Source organism: Cinclus cinclus, chromosome 4 (assembly GCF_963662255.1).
Source record: "Cinclus cinclus chromosome 4, bCinCin1.1, whole genome shotgun sequence".
Taxonomy (NCBI): domain Eukaryota; kingdom Metazoa; phylum Chordata; class Aves; order Passeriformes; family Cinclidae; genus Cinclus; species Cinclus cinclus.
In genome coordinates this window covers 29,841,293-29,860,177 of record NC_085049.1, presented here as the reverse complement: position 1 = coordinate 29,860,177, position 18,885 = coordinate 29,841,293, and the positions used below count along the sequence as shown (strand labels likewise).

At 43.3% G+C, this 18,885-nt stretch overlaps 1 protein-coding gene across 1 annotated transcript in view; it reads right to left on the bottom strand.

Annotated features, from left to right (window-relative positions):
- Window positions 1-18,885, bottom strand: part of LOC134043508 (chromatin remodeling regulator CECR2) — a 92,574-nt gene that overhangs the window by 26,882 nt on the left and 46,807 nt on the right. Inside the window, exon 2 of the mRNA XM_062491908.1 lies at window positions 16,575-16,669. Coding sequence (XP_062347892.1) covers window positions 16,575-16,669 — 95 coding nt within the window. The remainder of the gene's footprint in view (window positions 1-16,574; window positions 16,670-18,885) is intronic.

Sequence of the window (18,885 nt, the reverse complement as noted above, 5' to 3'; positions counted from 1 at the left end):
GAAGGAAATCTCTGAGCTGAGGAGACAGATGTATCTCTTCTCCAGAGGTTCTCGGCATCACTGAGATGTGTAAAAACATTCAGCAAGTGGAGGCAGTGCTAGGTCAGTCATGTCCTTTTCTCTACAAACTGGAGCACTCCCAAGGAAGTTAAACTGGTACATGGGCACATTCTTTCTCAGGGCATGTTTTCAAAGGAAAACCATCCCTCTTCCAAAAGTAAATTGGGAGTCTTAGAAACAATTTACAAGAAAAGTGTGAGACCACGGGCCACAATTCTCACCACATCTCAACCACTTCCGGATGTATAGCACAGGCAGCTTCCACACAGCTCACTAACCAAGGAAAAGCACTACAGAAATCAGCTATAACATCAGAAAAGATACCTTGAAGAACTCTGCAACTCTAAAACTTCTCCCATGCCAACTTGACTAGCACCATTAATAATTCATAAAACTGAGAGAAACTTTTCCTCATTTGTCAAAACATCCCTTGCTTTGCAGTTGCCCACCAATGTGCAAAGCAATTCGGATAGCTGTAGTGGGGCAGTGGTAGAATGGTACATGCATATCTATGTGGCACATGCCGCATGGATGCAGATGATTTTTCAAGATCCCAGTCCAATTCTTAGCCTTATCCCTGGCTACACTCTGAAACCACAGGGTTGCTGTCAGAGGTCCCTATATTTTTTTACAAAGATTAGAAAGGAAGTCAAAGCTGAATTGCAACTGTGGTTGAAAGTTTTAATCATATCTTACATATACAAAGGGAAATCTGGGGCACAGGGAAGGACACGACCTAGCACATCTGTGTCAAAGGGGAGGAACAGCCTCAGACAATCCACAAGAGTACCACTGCGGCTGCAGCTCAAGTTGCCTGTGATCTTTAGTAGCAGCTGCAAAAAAATCAGGGCATAAAGAAGATGGAGCAAGTTGAGGGAGGGGCTCCTCTCCACCATGGGTATCAGCGCCCAGAACAGCCAGAGAAATGATCCAGCCCTGACAGCTCAGCGCTGCAGCCTGGCCATCTGCTGCCCGGCTGCCTCCCAAACAGGGAAGGTTTCTCTGTGCTCCATCAGAGGGGAGCTGAGGACTCCTCCCCCTGCCTGGCTATACCAGTGTTTTCCCCTGCTCAAAGGAGAGGCACCCTTCCCATCACCCCAGCTTTTAACATGCTCTGCTGTCAGAAAAAAAGAAACTTGGCCACTGCGTTCGTCACCATGCCCAGCTTCCTAGAGGGGCTTCTTTGGAGACCTCAGGAAGAGAGGGTGAGAATTTCACAGAGCCGACAGGATATATGGAAAAATTTGGTTGGAGCTTCTGGTGTGCATGCTTGGCAGGGAACAGCTGCACCTAGAGACCCCTAGTCCACAGGGACCCTGTAGGAGGAAACTCAGCGTGAAATTTCTTCTGAGCAAATTGGGGCTGGAATTATGCCTACAGGTACACATTCTTATTTTTTTTTCCTCATGCCCAAAGGAAGCGGAGTCACTTGTGTTTTTAGTTTTAAAGACTCCAAAGTAAATCAGATCTTGGCTGGAAAACTGTAAACAAAATCAAGCCAAACAAACAAAACTAAACCAAACACTGATTCAGTAAGAGAGTCCCCGTGTCAATCTGCGCTTCCTGCAGGCAGCATGCCATGGCCCAAGCATGGAATTACTGTCACAGCACACTGCCCTATCTGGTCTACTGCTGCCAATTTTTTTACAAGCCCTCCCCCTGCCACACTTTCAAAAAAAAAAAAAAAAAAAAAAAAAAAACCAAAAAAAGAAAAAACTAAAACCCACCCCTCACAAAATCTCTTGTCCTATGGGAGCAAATATTGGATCAAAGGAAACATTAGGGTAAGGAATTGAAATATCGGAGACAAAAATTTACCAACAATGTTTGGACACTGCTGGCACACACAAATAAGCCTTCTGAAAGTTTAGATGCCAAATAATTGCCTGGACCCACTGGCTAAAATATCTATCATGCTGACAGTGTTTCAAGTCTCTTGTTTCATTTACTTTACAAAATGCAATGGAAGAGTAAATACTGGCATGCTCTTGAGCTAAAACTGCTGGGAAGAAGGCAAGTCTGACCTACATCTAATCCCGGACAGTATATTGTTCTTGAGATTTACACCAAGAACCCTGACAAACCCAGAGGATGACAGAGAGCGGGAACAACAACAGACCTCTTCCAACTCCTGTCCAAGAGTTGTATGTGGGAGGAACATGGAAAACAAGACTGGGAGAGCTCAGCCTTTCTACCAAAGACCGTTTAAAGATAAATGTAATTACTCCTGAAGTTCCTATTACAGAGTAAGCCAGTAAGTGAAATAATAGAGGTGATACTTCTGTCCGGTAAAGGCTTTAAAAGCTGAAAGAGAACTTGGATACATTCAGTCACCCAGCACAAGTGTTGCTTTCAGGACGTTCTCAGTACTAAATTAAAAGAAGAATTCTTGGGCACCTGATTCACAGCACACAAGAGAACTAGCTTTGCCTCTGTGATCTCTCTAGTTAAAAGAAACAACAACAAAAATCTAGGCCTTATCAGAACAGACGCTTTATAATGGAATTAATTTTATGTACTGAAGATATTTCACCTTATGGGCTGGCACCTTTTAAGTTCTGAATTGGCAAAAAGGCACCAGCTTGGTGTTGGGAGTCACTCAGGTGTTAATGAGAGCATTAATTGACAGATGGCATTCAAGATATTTCTCGCCTCTCCAGTGAAGACAGCTTCTTTGCTACAGCAGAGATCAGGAAAGCTTAATTCTTAACAAGCATACAATGCTTTGGCACAAAGGCAAGCCCTCTGGAAGGTAATGGGAAGGATTCAGGGTTTGCTGGGATGACCTCAGTCAAACATCATTAACAGGGTCAGGAGAAGCAAAGCCTATTTCAGAAGAAAAAAAATAATGTAAGGGCCCCCATGATCAATCTATCGTGGCTTGTCAGAAAGAGAAAGCTTAGGCTGACCTTAGAAGCAATATGAGTTACTACTACCAGCCTGACCTTGAGCTCTCATGTAACAATGGAGACCTTTTTTTACTGTATTAATGAGCTTTCTTATCTGAGGTGGGGGAGGAAGCTTTATGGACCAGCTTGTACTTCACCTTCAATTTACCCTACTGAGAAACTAAGTCAAGTATGATGCAGGGGGAAAGAGATGCTGCCCCATCCTTCAGGGGGAGAAGAGGGTTGGAGAGGAATCCCTCCAAGCCCTGTGTATGCAGCTTGCTCAGAAGGTGTGCAAGCCAACAGGGAGCACATATTGCTCAGACCATGGGCCAACTTGTCACCAGGGTGGCCAAACTGCCTGAGGCCCAAGGGACCCAAGCACCCTGAAGGGTCTCTCCACAGAACACTTCCCTGCAGCAGAGCAAAATGACTAAGAAGCTGGAGATCCAGGAATCATGGCCTTAGCCTTTAACCACCACATATAGCAGTGCCACTAGCTGCACCACTGATGGGGACAGACTTCAAAAATTCCAGCCAAGGACAGTCTAGAGGGAGTAGTAACTCCACACCACACTTGTGACAGACCTCAGCAAGGTCCAACTCTTGAAGAGGTCTTGTGATGAAGAAAACCAGCACTCAGACATGTCCTGCTTTTCAGTGCCTATTTTGAATCATGCCTGCAGAAAACCTGCTGTCCTACTCATGGCTGTGAACAAGAGGAGTACAGTTGACATTAATGGACCCTGAATGAGATCACAAAGTAGGGGGGCGAAATTTCAGATTACATTGATCAGACCTCCAGAGTGATGTTTCTCTTCCCAGAGCTGTAAAGAAAGCAGCAGACTTCTGGAGCACAAGACCATCACAAGGCATGTACAGGTCTGCCTTTTGTCCTCTCTGGCAAGTTAGAACTAGTTTTTTGGATGCAGACATTGCCCAAACCTCAGTAATTTTGTGACTTACCTGTGTGGCCATCAGGTAAGGGAAAAGAAAGACATCTGAAGAGTTAAGCAGGTGGATGGCACTGGGTTCTACACACAAGGACATTTGTCTTCACCCTTGCTGAACACGGGAGTACAATCTTTCTACATTAGAACCATTGTTTTATTTCAAAACAGAAGGATAAAATATTAGCTAGTTAGCAAATGTTAAGTAGCAGCAGCTCTCCCTAAAACAGTCCAGCCTATCTCCTGGATTTGGCAGTCTGAAACATGAGCAATTGGAGGCTCCCACATCCATGAAAGATACACCCATGTCTTCCACAAAAGGAAAGGACACCAAAGTAATTTCAGCACCCAAGCAATTCCTGTTCCCTGCTCCTCCCTTGTCCATCCCATAACTCACTTCCTGAACTCAAATGTGACAGAGACCAGAGACCACCTCTGAATATGCTGAAGCAATGCTTAGAGAAGACATCAGGGTTCTGGACCTTTCCCTCAACACAGTAATACTAAGCTAGGACAGGAGGTTCACCAGCAGGAGTGTCGTACAATCCTGCTAAAGAAATCTCATTTACATGGTTAGAACTAATTTACATGGTTGAGTTTACATGGTGGACTTCCCATCTGAACTCCGAAAGTGCTCATCTTCAGGAGAAGGGAAAAAATCATTTGTGAAAACCCATGGCTGTCAGCAGCTACAAGAACACTCCTGATCCTTGTCTTCTTACATCTCCCCCTGAGCCACCTTCCATGCAATCAAACCTGGGGAAGCTGGAAGGGGAGCTGGCAGACATGCTGCATCCCACAGAGAAGCAGAATAGGAACAGCTCTGGAGCGAGGCAGTGTCTCTGGGGAGGCAGGGAGAATGGAGAGCTGATGTGGGCTGTCTGCTCTAATAAGGGATCACACCACAGGAGCATGTGCTGGCTTGACAGAAGCAAGTGCAGCCACTTAACCTGAGTATGACAGCTGAAGTGGGAGCATTGCTTTGCTGCCCCCCAAAAAAGGGGGGTATGAAGAAGGACAGGGGAAGGCATGAGGTCACCACAGCTGCTCAACCTTCAGGAACATTCCAGGTCTGCTTGTCTAGATTTCTCACCCCAGACACAACCTGAACCATCATGGCAGTTTCTGGTTTGGGCTCCCAAGTATTATTAGACCATGCTCAGCAAGTCCTAAACTAGATGGAGATGCCCTTTTACCTCTCTTCAGCTGGTATGTGCTGCCTCCTACCCCTTTTCCCTTACACCAAGAAAGGAGGCACTAAGTCCACTCCCTTCTGAGGAGGAACTGAAGCCATCTCACACACCAGTGTGGCAAAAGGGCACACTCTGATCTCCCCTAGCTGCCTGTGACCCATGCTTCTCCAGCGATTTTAGCTCTTATCTAGCAACAACCCTACAAACAACACAGCTGCTGGGGGTGCCCTGTTTGTTATTTTGCTGAGAAAAGACAGAAAAGCAGGAGACATATCAACACAGATACAGCACTGTCCTGCATTGGCCTCTTCTGGAAAGGCTCTTTCCTTAGGCTGGCAAATGCCAGGGACAGGCAGGAGTGCTGAGATAAGTGTCTATTTGATCTTTTTTTCCCCATTCACCCTGGATTTTTCACTGCTTTATGTTCACAAAACTCCAAGGCAGCTAATCTGCTCTGTGACCCCAGTTAATTGGGGTGTGTGAGAGGAAGGCAGCATTGGCAGGAGAAATCACACATACCTGTTACTTTGAACTGTCCTGTCATATTCTGTCTCCCTGCTTGCCGGAGCTCCAAGCACCCTTCTGTGAGCCAGGGCTGCTCTATTTTCACCACCATCCCCAGGATCAGCAGGAGGGGCCACAAGTGTTTCGTGCTGTGGCTCTGCCTCTAACACCTCAAAGTACAGGGAGGCAACAAAGACACATATTGTTTCTCCTTCCGTGTGAGAAGGTGAAAGTAATTTTAGGTGCAGGAAACATAACCTGAAGGCAGTGATGGCCCTTCTTTCACCTATGCCCAGCTGTTCCTCACTGCCCTTATCTGCCTTGCTGTTTTCTCCCTCACCCTCCCCACCACAACGCGAGGAAGGAAGGAGCAGATGCCCAGCATCCTTCTCCCATCCCAAGAGACCAGCAGCCTACATGGCCAAGTGAGGCAGGGAAAAGAAAGCGATTGGTGTGGAGATGTGAAACAATGGAGAAAAAGGGGTTGGATTTGCCAAACCTCATGGATTATGGAGTTCTTGGAGATGAGGAAGACACATATTGTTAACAAGATGCATGCTGGGCAGAGGCGCTTGCATATGTTTTTTTTAGGTAGGAGCAAGGGTTGTTTCTCTGTTTTTGTTGCTTGATTAGGGAAAGGAAGAAATAGGAATATGAGTAACAATGAAACCGGAGCAGCCAGAAACATCCCAAACAATACTTGAAGGTATGTGATACCACGGGAAGAGAAAATCCTGGGGGCAAAGGGAATAAACAGGAGGATACATACACTGCCCAGACAGATTCAGGGAATATTAATGGGACTAAAATAAAATTTGTCTTTCAATGCCAGCTCAACCCCTCCTTCAAACTCAGTGAGTCTCTGCACAATTTCCATCAAGGGATGACTTGTGCTCTCACTACATGCAGGGTTTTGGACAGAGAAGCAGGAACCCCACCCCCCACTACTGATGCTGCAATTTGAGTGAAAACCGATAATGACAAATCAATGAGTTGGATAACTGGATTAAAACAGCGGGAAAAGAATTCTGCTCAGAGATCCTGAAACATCACTATGTTAAGCAAAACTTATTACTATATACATTTGTGAAAACATGAATTAATGTACATTAGATGAACAGAAAGCATTATTTACTTTGAATGCATAGAAAGAAGAGACATTTTGAGGCCGTTTTAAAAACTGTCTTGTCCCTTAATTACATCTGCATAGATACAATAAATAAAGTGCGATGATGCTATTTTCCATAGGCATTGTTGTTTTTGACTCAGGGTGACCATGTTCACACCAAATGTGTGTTTAAGCACACCTGCCCAGCTTTGCTGACACCCCACAGATACTCTGTGCTTCACAGTTTATTCAATTTTACCTTTAGGGTACTACCCTGAAACCATTAGTCAAAGGCTGCAGATACAAATCAGTTGCATTCAATGTCATATACAGCCCATGAAAGCAGCAAGGGTAGCTTTAAGCTCCAAGAGGAAAACACTTCTGTAATCAGTCACTGACATGCATTTTCAACCATCATGTTGAAACTTGTACTACAGCTCCAGCATGGAGGAAGGCTTCAAAATAGAGACCTCAGATCCTTGAGATACGGCTGAAACAGTAAAATACTGTGCATATGGAAATATATAGGAACTTCCAGAAAACTCCTGGTGAGAAGGTTGGTCAGACATCCTGCCTTTCTGAATGGGAAGAAAGCTCCTATGTCAAGAAGTAAGAGGTTTCTGCTTCATTGGTGGGGGTTGCACTGAGCAGTTCAGCAACCAAAGAGGAGACAAATTGAATGTCTCCAGAAGGGTCAGCTACTCTTTTCCAGCTTTTAGAAATCTGTTGAGCCAAGGGAGCCCAAAAAAGAGGCAGTATCAGTTATGAAAGCTTTCCCCAGCAAGGAAAGCACAGCAGGTACTAGAGCAGGGTGGTTCCAGCTCTGATGTCATCACATTTTACATCTGAGGTACAAAGGACCAAGCCAAGAAATTATCTCACACCATCACCTATGATAAATTAACAATAGAACTGAAAATACCTATTACACCTAAGAAGCTTTGCTGTCAAGATGTGATTCTACAAGAACACACAAGGAAGATGTCTAAGTGTGGGCCATCTCCTGCCATGTGATGGCATTGATCTTAGCTGGGGAAGGTCAGGGAAAATGGCTTTCATTAAGCAATTAATTCCCTGGCATGCTAGTGGATGGGCTTGTGAGCTGAAGAGAACTGGAGCCCAACACTTCCTTATCCAACAAGATTTACCACCACAGCTAGACTGGGAATATGAATTTTCCCCTCAAGAGCATGTTCAGAACAAGAGACAAGAATCTCCCAAGACCCTGAGATACAGAGAACTCTGTCATGCTCAAAATCAGACAGTGAGTAACAGTGACCAGTGGGTAAGGCAGAATGTCAGGAGGCAGAAGAGAAGTCCTGAGTTTCAAAGCCAACATCAGGCTGTGTGCTAAAGGCACAGGACAAACACTGGTACTGAAGGATGGGAAGACAATGGCAAAGACATGTTTTCATGATGGGTTCTGATGTCGATGGTCCGGGAGCACAAGACAGAGGTGCAGAGTAAGACTGAAGGAACAATGCTCTGATCTGTGGAGCACAGCTGGTGCCCTGGTGAAGCTTAATATCACTAAGAGAAGATTAAGCCATGCTGATGCCAAAGTGGAGATTTTACAGGCACATCAGCAGGCTGGATGATACCAACAGACTTAATGGTATCAGTAAATTATGCCACTTTTTGGATGCAATACAAAAACAAAGAACTGGGCTCTCCACAGAGCAGTACAGTAAATCCAAGACAGCAGTTCTAGGGCCAGTTTTAGAGGTCAAAAAGCAATTCCTGGGCCTAAACACAAAACCATCCGACCCAGACATTTCTGCAAACAACTTAGCAAAGCAAGATACCTTTCTTCCAAACAGATAGATTGGAAGCCAGATTTTTGTCAGCCTTGTAAAGAAAGTCAGAGGCAGGAGGGTCCCTGGCAGTGAAATGCTGAATCTGAAAGGCTGTGGTCAGCAAGTGAACTGTTCTCCAGTCCCCACATAGATGGATGCCTCCCAACACCCCTCAGGAATTCAGAGTGCTGCATTCTTTTCTCTTCCCATTTCTTCCCCAAGGCTTATCAGACACTGAGGATGGGGATCACTCATGGGCATAACGATCACACAGCCAGGACTGCTGTACCTTCCCTGTCAAGTACCTTCGGCTTTGAATAACAAAGGGCAATCCCTTAAGGGATCAAAATAGAAAACAAAAAGAACCAGTGTTAGAATCATTAACTAACCCAAGAACAAGTTACAGGTTGTTTGACAGGATAAAAGGAAAAGAGAGAGAGATCTCTGAGTGCTCAAAAAGGAATGAACAAGTTCCTTTGGGGAAGATGACTGGGGGGGATTTGGGTAGCACTGGTGGGGAGTGAGAGGCCTGGCAAGATGCAGGCTGCTGGCTTTGAGGGGTTCTGCTGAGGGACACTTCAGTTCCTGCACAGCCAGCACATACTGCTCTGATCTGGCCACACAGACAAATGCAGTGTGAGAACGGCTGCTGCACTTCCTCCTGTTGTCATAAGCTGCTTCATGTCACACTTTTGACTTGTTTTAAAGTGGATTTTTATTTCCTTGTTTAGTGTCCTGTTCTGTGTGACCTCGACAACCAACCACCAAGGTATGCCCCAACAAGAAGCACTCTGGACATGATGAAATAAAGATGAAGCCATAGTAGTCTGTCTCAGGAGGGATGAACACAGTCTTCCGGATGGTCCAGAATAAATGAATGTACTACAGCCCAAATTTCACCTTGTGATTGAACAGTAAGGGCTTTGGTTTTTCTGCGACAATAATTTGCTTCTCCCATCAATGACCATCACCTGCATCTAGCCAGGTTTCAATACGTACTTGCCAATTTTAATCCACATGCTTCTTTCTTTCTACTGCTGTTATTTGATTCTTTTTTGAGGAGAAACTCCTTGGGAGCTGGAGCTGATTAACTTACAAAAGACCCAAATACATCTATATTCTGAAGGAGCAAATAGGAATGGGGCTTAGGGCTCCACATTCAGACTGGAAGAGGATCATTACTTACTATTCATTCCTGGATCCTTGAAGAACAAGTGAAGCCAGCTTAATGCTGCATTGTTCATTCCTAGTGCCCATCAACAGAAAGCATGCTCCCAATTCATTGCCACAAGGAAAGACAACAGTATTGCTGTGCCATAAGCACTTCTGATTGTTTGGGGGCTGCAGAGACGACCTTAGGGTATTACAGTGATGATGAACACTGTGGGGAAGAAGCTGGAGTTATTGTCTTGAAGATGATGGGGAAATAGGACACATTCAGCATTACAGCATTACAGTATTACAGCACGAATGCATATGAAACAAGCCCTTACGAGCCTTGCTACTCATAGAAAAATGCATTTAATGTCACAGAAAAGAGTCCCCAGTGAGGCACAAAGTACCTAGCTTGGGGTTGCCTTGAAACAAATAAGCTCAGAGGTCAGCAAATTAATTTCTTAGAATCAGCCCCACACATTGTAAGTTTCTGGAGACCATGGATAAACCCAAGTTTTACAGATAAATAGGTCCTAAAGAAGTCCCTTTTGGGAGTTGTTTCAAAACAGGTCTTTGATCTTTTTTACTATTACATTTAAACCACTATATTGGTAGAGCCAGAAAGAAACTAAGGAAGGATCAAAAATAAAACGGGACGAAAAGTAAAAGCACAGGTGACTTAGAACGGAGACTGACATGAGACACCACATTATCACAGTGGCCTATCAGCTGGCCAGCAGCTATTCCAGTTGTTCATCAAGCCCACTGAGGCTAAAAGTCTCCAAAAATTATTTCAGATCTTCACTAATATTCACCCTTGGACTAAACATTGGTTTCTAAACTTGATGTGCTGCTGGGAAGGGGCCTGGGAAACCAACTGTGCTGGAGCAAAAATCCTGCACCAGGGCTTTGGAGCATCACTGCAAGCCTCAAAAGTGAGGGCAAAGGTTTCACACTGGGTGAACTTCCACACCCCATCTGTCTCTCTTCACAGTTCTTTGCCTTCTTCCTTGAAAGGAGAAGATATTTTCACTTGCCTTCTCAGTTTCTCTTTTTATCATTGCTTTTTTCTTCCTCCTCTCCAGAGTACTTGGTTTGCAACATCAAGAGGTTATAAATACAGCTGTCCCTTTCATATTTCATGCTCTGACACAGGCACGATGACATCACTGCAGTCTCCAAGACCCTTTGCTGACTGTTCTCTATTCCTCCTTTGAAGTTTAGCCACCTATTCCTCCCCGTCAATGTTTTGCATAACTCCCTCTCCCTAGCAATCCAATCTGTTTGTCTCTTATCCATCTGCCCTGACAATAACAGCACAGCGTTTTCCTTTTTCTTCTACCATTTTCAGTCCTTATTCTCCACCACATCTATGTAATATCACTTGCAGAACATGCTACCAACTTTTCTTCAAATTCTTCTTTAAAGATTCATTTTATCCATCTGAGAATCAAAGACATTTACTTAGCTTTAGTTATATTTCAACTCTGTAATTTTATTCCACTGTGCTTCTCATTAATCTCTGAATGACCGTGTTATTTTACTGCTGTAATCTCATCCTTCCTTTGCCAACACCTGCCAGCTGCTTCATTTTCACGTTTTACCCTTTAAAAGGCTCACCTTGCATGGCTTGGCTATTACTATAATAAATATTAAAATTAGATTCAAGATGAGCAATGTAGCCACTTCATCTCCCTTGCCCCCTCATGGTATGTCCTGTGCTGATGATACCAGGTTGATTCCGGAGGCCATGCACCAATATCCATGATGTATGCAAGGCAGCACTTGTTAAAAGTCAGACTGTAAATAATGCTGATCGTGTTGATATTCACTTGGCATTCATGAATATGATTTTGAGTTAGTGAGGTGCTTTGTGGCCAGGCCATGGAAGCACTTGTAACCAAGGTCACCAGCACAACTGCAAGAGCTGGCTGTTAAAACTCTTCCCAAAGGTGGCGGACACCAGGTCTGCTGGGACTGAGCTTAGGCTGGATGCCCCAGAGGTTATGGCATGGACTGAAGTGGTGAATTAATTAAATTGAATTAAATAAGCTCAGTCTGAGTACCTTGGCTTAGCTCTTCCCACAGCCTAGTTCACACAGTATTCATGAGACTAAAATCACAGCATTGGTTTGGCAGCTATTCCTGTGGACCTGCCACTTTATCCTCTAGACCAGACTGACAAACAGCAGCTCTGGAAGGACACAGCTCATGTAGGCATGTGCACAAGGGTGATTTCAAGAGGTTAAGCATTTTACTGAGGTCTCTTTTACCAAAATATAAGACCTGGGGTAACCCCTAAAGTACCTGTAAACACACAGTCCACACAGAATAAAGGACAAGGTTGGAACAAAATGATAAAGCAGAAGGAAGAAGCAAGATATCCAGAGCTATTAAACACAGCCTTCGGAAAAAGGCATTACTCCTCAGTAGGCATTGCTCCTCAGTAGGTTAAAAGATTTCAGATGATCTCTCTCCTTCTTATGAAAGTTCAAATAAGAGATTACAGAGCAAGTGCTAGAAAATACACAGACTAGACACAGTGTTCTTGACTGGCAACTCGGCAAGTAGGAAATACTGCTCTTCAGATGCCAGTCTGGGTGTGTTTCTCAATGCCACCACTAAGGATAGGAAAGAAATAATTTAAACAACTGTAGGGAAGGGAAGATGAGTTAAGGAATATCCTATTATCCCTATTAGAATAAACCTGTAGCTTGCACCTTTGTAGGTGCAAACTACAAGCCAAAGACTCCAAGGATAATTTAGGGATCCCAAAAGAACTTGAGGTGGGTGCAAAACCAATGATCCCCTTGGGAAGAAAAAAATTCCAGTGCATTAGAGAAGAAATAACAAGAACAAAACAATTGAGGTTCCTGAGGAAACAAATCCCCTCTGGTGGCACAGAAGTCAGTAAGACAGTTTTCAGCTTTACTGACAGACCAATCCCCTGAGGTGTAAAAAAAGAAAATATTCTCATGGAGCATAGGAAAAAAAGAGAGATATTGTTTTTCTTCCTCATCACATTCTGGCCTTTGTGCATGTTAAAAAAAAACAAAACATACGAAAAATCAGCAAATATGTTCTTTTGAGACAAAGTAGCATCATACAAAATGGCTCCCAATAAGAAATACAATAAAGTTACTGAAACTTTTTATGCCATCACATTAAAAAAATCAGCAAAAGTGCAGTAACAGAACACTGAAAAATCAGTTTCACCCAAAGAAAAGCTGAACAGTGGGAGCTTTTCTGAAATATTTTCATTGAGTGTACACATCCATGTCACACCATCACCTCTTACTTAAAAACAGCTGCAGAAGGCTCCTGCTGTGGCCACTGCCGTTAGCTGAAGCTCTGATCTTCCTGTCTTCATACAAGTCATCAAGTCACATTTCCTGCTGGAATTAAAGTGGCAACCCCTAGGGACTATGCAGCTACCCGCTTTATACCACAGAGAATCTGAAGCAAGCACCATGATTTTCCAAACTGCTTAGTTTTTACTTACTTTTTTGCAACCCCCACATTCTAATAAGAGTTTTTCTGGTCATTTACCTTTTGAAGCAATTAAAAGAAAACAGACACTTTAAGACCTGTGCAAAAAAAAAACCAAAAACAAACTGGGAGCAGGAAAAACCTGTGGGCAATCTCACTGGCTTCAAACCAAAGTATGCCTTAGGTACCTATTGCACCCATAGTAGTTACACACAGATGGTATATGGATACGTGAGGGGTATTTATAAAACAACAAAAGCTGCAGATCATGACACACAAGTATTTTGGCCCAGAGTAAAAAGAGGAGAACAATAGGGAAACTGTCCTGGCCAAGTGCTCAAACTACCTGGTGCCAGGCAAGGACAGCTACATGGTCATTACTAAAGATGCAGAAATGCAGGCAACTGGTTTTTGTTCCAGTACTTCTACAGCACTTAACACAGCAAGAACCAGGTCAATGGATTGTTCCTAACAACTATGATAGAATATGATGAATAAGACTTTGGAGAAGATCACTTAGCATCCCATTAAGTAGTCTCTGTAGTTAAACACAGATATCCATAACTCAAAGAAAGTCTTACATTACCAGACAACACTACTTAGCCATCAAGCAGGGTAAAAAGCAGTCTCTCTTATATATATGTCTCTTTGTCTTAGAAATACTCTGTCACAAATAGTATCAATGTAAAGTTGCTCTATTTCAAAACCAAGGCTCATAGAAGCCAACAAAAGTATTAATCTCATCTTTTTTTCAAAGAATGGGAAGCAAATCAAACTAGAGCATGTTAAATTGAGCACTAGAAGGGCTCTCAGCCACTTCCAAAATTACTTCAGAGCACATCATAATTAGCAAAGGTATGTGACAGTTTTATACCCCTCTATGATGCATGATTAAAGCCAGGCAGCCCAAGTCCTGTGCACCATCAAAACAGATGTGACAAGAACAGCAAGCTGCTCCCAGACAGACTGTGAGAAAGCATTGGCAGATAACGTTTTGGCCATCAAAGATGTAAGACCTGATACAAAACTAATTAAACCACAAAACCCCTCAGAGGTAGGCAAACTGATGCTTTATGAAGCATCCTGTGCTTGAGCTGCAGTGTCCCACCCCAAGAACAAGCAGCAGAACAAGCTCCTGCCTTTCTCTCTGAGGTACAACAGGGAGCAAAAGTTTACAGCCTTGATATTAACAGCTCACAGCCTCAGCACGAGGATGCAGGGCATAAATGACTGGAGAGATGCTGCAGTAACACCACCAGGATGATCTGTGACACTGCTGATTTTTCCCACCCAAGACATATACCTTTTATCTGTGTGCAGCAGAGAAGTACGGAGTCCTGGGCCACTGTGAAAAGCAAGTCTAAACTCCACACAAATCCTGCCTCTTACATTTGCATGGCTTTGTCTGCTGAGCACTTAAAAAATCAATTAGAGGCTAAGCTTCCTACCACTAGCTGTGGAAAAACAAGGTACAGAAGGGAAGCTGGGCATCAGCCAGGACCTTTGCCTCTTGAACTGTGGTTAGAGTTGAAAAAAGATGTTGCAAGGAAACATGCAACAAACCTGGAGAATTTTAGGCCTTTGGATTCCACAGTTGGTTTTAAGTGTGAAACAGTGTGGCAAGTTTGTTTCTGAGAAGTGTATCCAAGCCATCTCTTTTATTTATCTACAGATTTTCTTATTTAGATTACATCCTAATGCTTCTTCCTTCATGACATCCCTCGGCATATAGCATCTTTCCCTCTTGTTTCCAGGTAGCCTAACCCATTGCTTCCTCTGCAGTTCTTCAGAGCTCACCTCTCTAACATCCCAGCAGTTTCAGCCAGTTTTCCTGATATAGCCCGTGAGCCATTCCCACCACACTGCTCCTGTTGTGCCCTCTTCCCCATCTCCTCTGCAGAAATTTCTTTCCTCATTATCCCCATGCCCACGAGGTAATCCCCTTCTATAGGAGGCTGCAGAAGTGGTGCAGCTGCTTTCTCCTTCAAGCACCTCAGCCTTTCCCCAGCACAACTATCTGGGTGAGGTGTTTGGGTGTTTGGTTGTGTGTCTGGGTAACAGACAGACAGACAGACAACTTGCTAGTGGTCCAAGGATCCACCCATGATTCATCCCTAAATTTTCTTAGTCAAAAGAGTTGCAAATGGGGAGGGAATTACACAGTGCAATCACTATGTGGACACTCTTAGATCTGGACAGTTTTGGAGAACCTCACAATGTGGAATTTATGAATTTTATCAAAGACAAATCTGCTGCTGCTACAAGGGTAAGCTGGCTCAGGTGGGCAAAACACTTAAACCACTACTTTCTGATGGATTTGGTATGAAGAAATAAACTTGCTGCATGTTTACAGGCAGGTATATATTGCTCTGTGGCTAATTTGATGAAGAAGATACATGACTGCAACCCTTTACAAACAATCTTCTCATCACAGTTTCATCTGGAGATAGTAAATGCAGTGCAGCTCCCTGGTTCAGGTCCTGATACCTACTGATGCTGAATGTCTATGCAGCAATGAAAGAGAACGTAATTAAGTGGCATATGTATATATAAATAAACTATATAATTTTTGTTGAACATAATCAGTTAATTAGACATAGAGCTTTCAATGCAAGCACCTGTGGTTATGCCTAGGCACAGGCCTAAGCCTCACCACAACAGGGGGATCTTAGGGAGCAGGATTGCTTCCAAGCAACTGCATGTGTTGCCAAGCTGTCTTTGTCCCCACAATTATGCTTTGCTATTAACATGATTCACAAAAGAACAAATAAAACACACTGCAACAAGCCTTGGCTATCACTGGAAGCACATTTTGCTGTGCAAGTGGCAATCCTCTAAAGAATGATGTTCTGCAGATGTCTCCACTTTGGAGGTTGCTTTAGTGGACACTAACAAAGTGTCTCTGGATGTCAAAACTTCAAGAGAACATGTCAAATCACTTTCCAACATCCTGCAGCTGAAGTGATTACAATACTCCTTTTATTTTTAAGAAAATAATCATAGTTGTCCCTGTGTAAAGCAATGGGATCTTTCATGCAAGTGAGGTGAGTGCAGAGGAGCAAGTTTTATGCTACGCAATACATACAAATGTGGAAAACACATGTGATGACTTACTATCGCTAATTTGACCAAAGAGAGTGCAGAGCATAACAACAGATGTGAATGTTCACTGCGTGCACGAGTGCCACAGCATTGCATCAAACACGGTTTTGCAGAACAAAGGAGTTTGCTTAACGGGTCTGTACAATTAAAAGCCTACAAGTCAACCCAAGAGAACTGGAATTCCCTTCCACTCGGTGAAGCATCTGGCCTGATTGCTGGTGGCTGCTGATCACAGCCATGTCATCACTCTAAAGCCGTGAAACATCCCCGCCACCGTGTTAATTAGCTCCCCTTGCAAAGTGCTTAAGCCATGGAGAGAGGTTACTCACGTGATGTCTCTGCGCTGATAACATCCTTGAAGAAGGCAAGCGATCAGGTCGCTGATAAACTCCACATCATCCCCGTGAAGAGCAGCTTCCAGTTCCTAATGAGCAGAAAGGAAAGGGGGAAAAAAATGCAACCATTAAACTAATTCCTTACAATTTCCTGCTAGCTCATCAGGACCAAAAAGACCCAAACAGCCTCACATATATGTACAGCAGCAGAGCACACGTGGGTAAACTGACCTTCCTCATCATTAAAAAGACTGCTTCTACTACCTCTTCATTGCAAGAGTTTATGGGAAGACCTTGAAAGGCTTTTACTGAATGTCACTCTCCAGCCAGAAGACTAATGCTTTTGTCTGGACGCAGAAAAATAGGGTTCAGTGAGGTTGAGATACACTACAGACTAATAAGAAAGGCATGATTTCTCCCATGTTCACCTGATGGACAGGAATCAACAGTTTCATTCTCCTGCTTTACCTCCACTCACTAAGGTTGGTGAGCTCAATTTAAAAGATGTGCTCAGAAATCAGGGCCCTAAAAGCCACTTACAACCCAGAAACAGCAGTTTCAGATGGATTGCCAGAAATGGCTGAAAGCTAGCAAGCAAATGCCTCAAAGAAAAGCAGACATTTTGATTATTTAACTTATTTCCCATTGGGTTCCTTTTCTTTACAATTCCAGTAAAAGAGAAAGAATGGAGGGATGTCAGACCTTATGACCCAAAATCTCAACCCTCAGTAGAGAATATCACAACTTATTCTAGCACAGTGGAGTTCACAATGATGTGAGGCAGAAACTGATCCACAAAAAGAATAAACTCCTGAAACTTAGTTGCTACAAATTTTGCACGTATTGTGAGAAATATCTTTTTTTTTAGCTAGCAGTTTCAAGCTTTGTTTTCAAAATATTATTTGATTAATTACAGTTTTATTTGTATGCCAGTAAATTATTTACAGTAAGAAAAATCCACTTTCTATAAGACTTATCATCACTAGCATACAGCATTTAACAAGATTTAATATGGATAAACAATATAGGCATAAGAAGCTATTCTTTTTGGGTTTCAGAGTAAATAATGGATTGAATACAAATTCCTACTTGAATGTTACTCAACAGACTGTTACACAAATAGCTAAGCTAATGGCTACAGAATAAAGGTTAATGGCCAGAGAATAAAGGATAAATGTTTTGGCACTTACCCAATAAAGAGGAGAAGGTGTTTTTTTTATTAGACCACAGTAACTGCAGTAATAAAATTATTGATAACAGATTGCAGTTTAAATGCTGCCTGTAGTTTTTTTATTGGAAATGTATTAATGGCATATTTTCATTACCAACATTGTTCTTATTTACCTCTTGTGCAACATGCAGAGTGCTTCAGGAGCAGAAGCCTGACACCTGCCCTGTGAAGAATGTACTAAACACATCTATTATATGTGGAAACTGGAGGTAAGGAGTAGGCATGGTGTCACAGAGATAGGGAAAGTACCAGGAATCTCTGCTCTCTGCCTCTAGATGAGCACCCTGTTAATGACAACTTAATACAAAAACTGCAGCTGCTGCTTGTCATCCCTTGGACAGAGTAGTATTATTGCTGTACAAATAGTAATCACACTATATAAATAGTAATTACTGAGTGAATTCACTTAGAATCATGGAATGTCCTGAGTTGGAAGGGACTCACAAGGACTGAGTCCAGCTCCTGCCCCTGGCCCTACTTACCACTTGATAAGTGGCTAGTATTTTAGAGGTGTTGACTTACTTCATTTGTAAAATATTTTAGTGGACATATGCCTTCTATAAAGATGCCTGGGGGAGAGGGGAGCAGGGAAGACCTAAAGCATGTGATACACTAAACCATCCCAGGTGTGTTACCACATTACCACAATAAACTTGCAGCTTGTGAAAAATGACATGCTAGAACCCAGAATGATGGGCCGGGGGAAAGTAAGTCTCCAGGATGCCTCCCTGCATTCAGCCTCTCCCCTATCCTCATACACTGTTCATTAAAGCTGTCAGTCAGCAGTCTGCCCCTGCTAGGATGTGACAGCCTTTTGTATGAAGGAATATTTAAACTGCTTCCCGTGAGCCTTTTCAGCCTGCTGTTTGACTAACATTTCTTGAGCAGTTGCCACCACTGTCTCAGACAGCCCCTATCTGCAGCCATTGTTATCCAGGTCTTTACATTTTTGGCATTTTGGGTCCCCCCAGGAGCAGGGGGATATTCCTGGGGCACTGGGCAAGGACTAAAACACCTGGATGGGCTATCCCCCCTGCCCCTCTCCTGCTGCTTTCCCTCTTCCAGAAGGGTTCT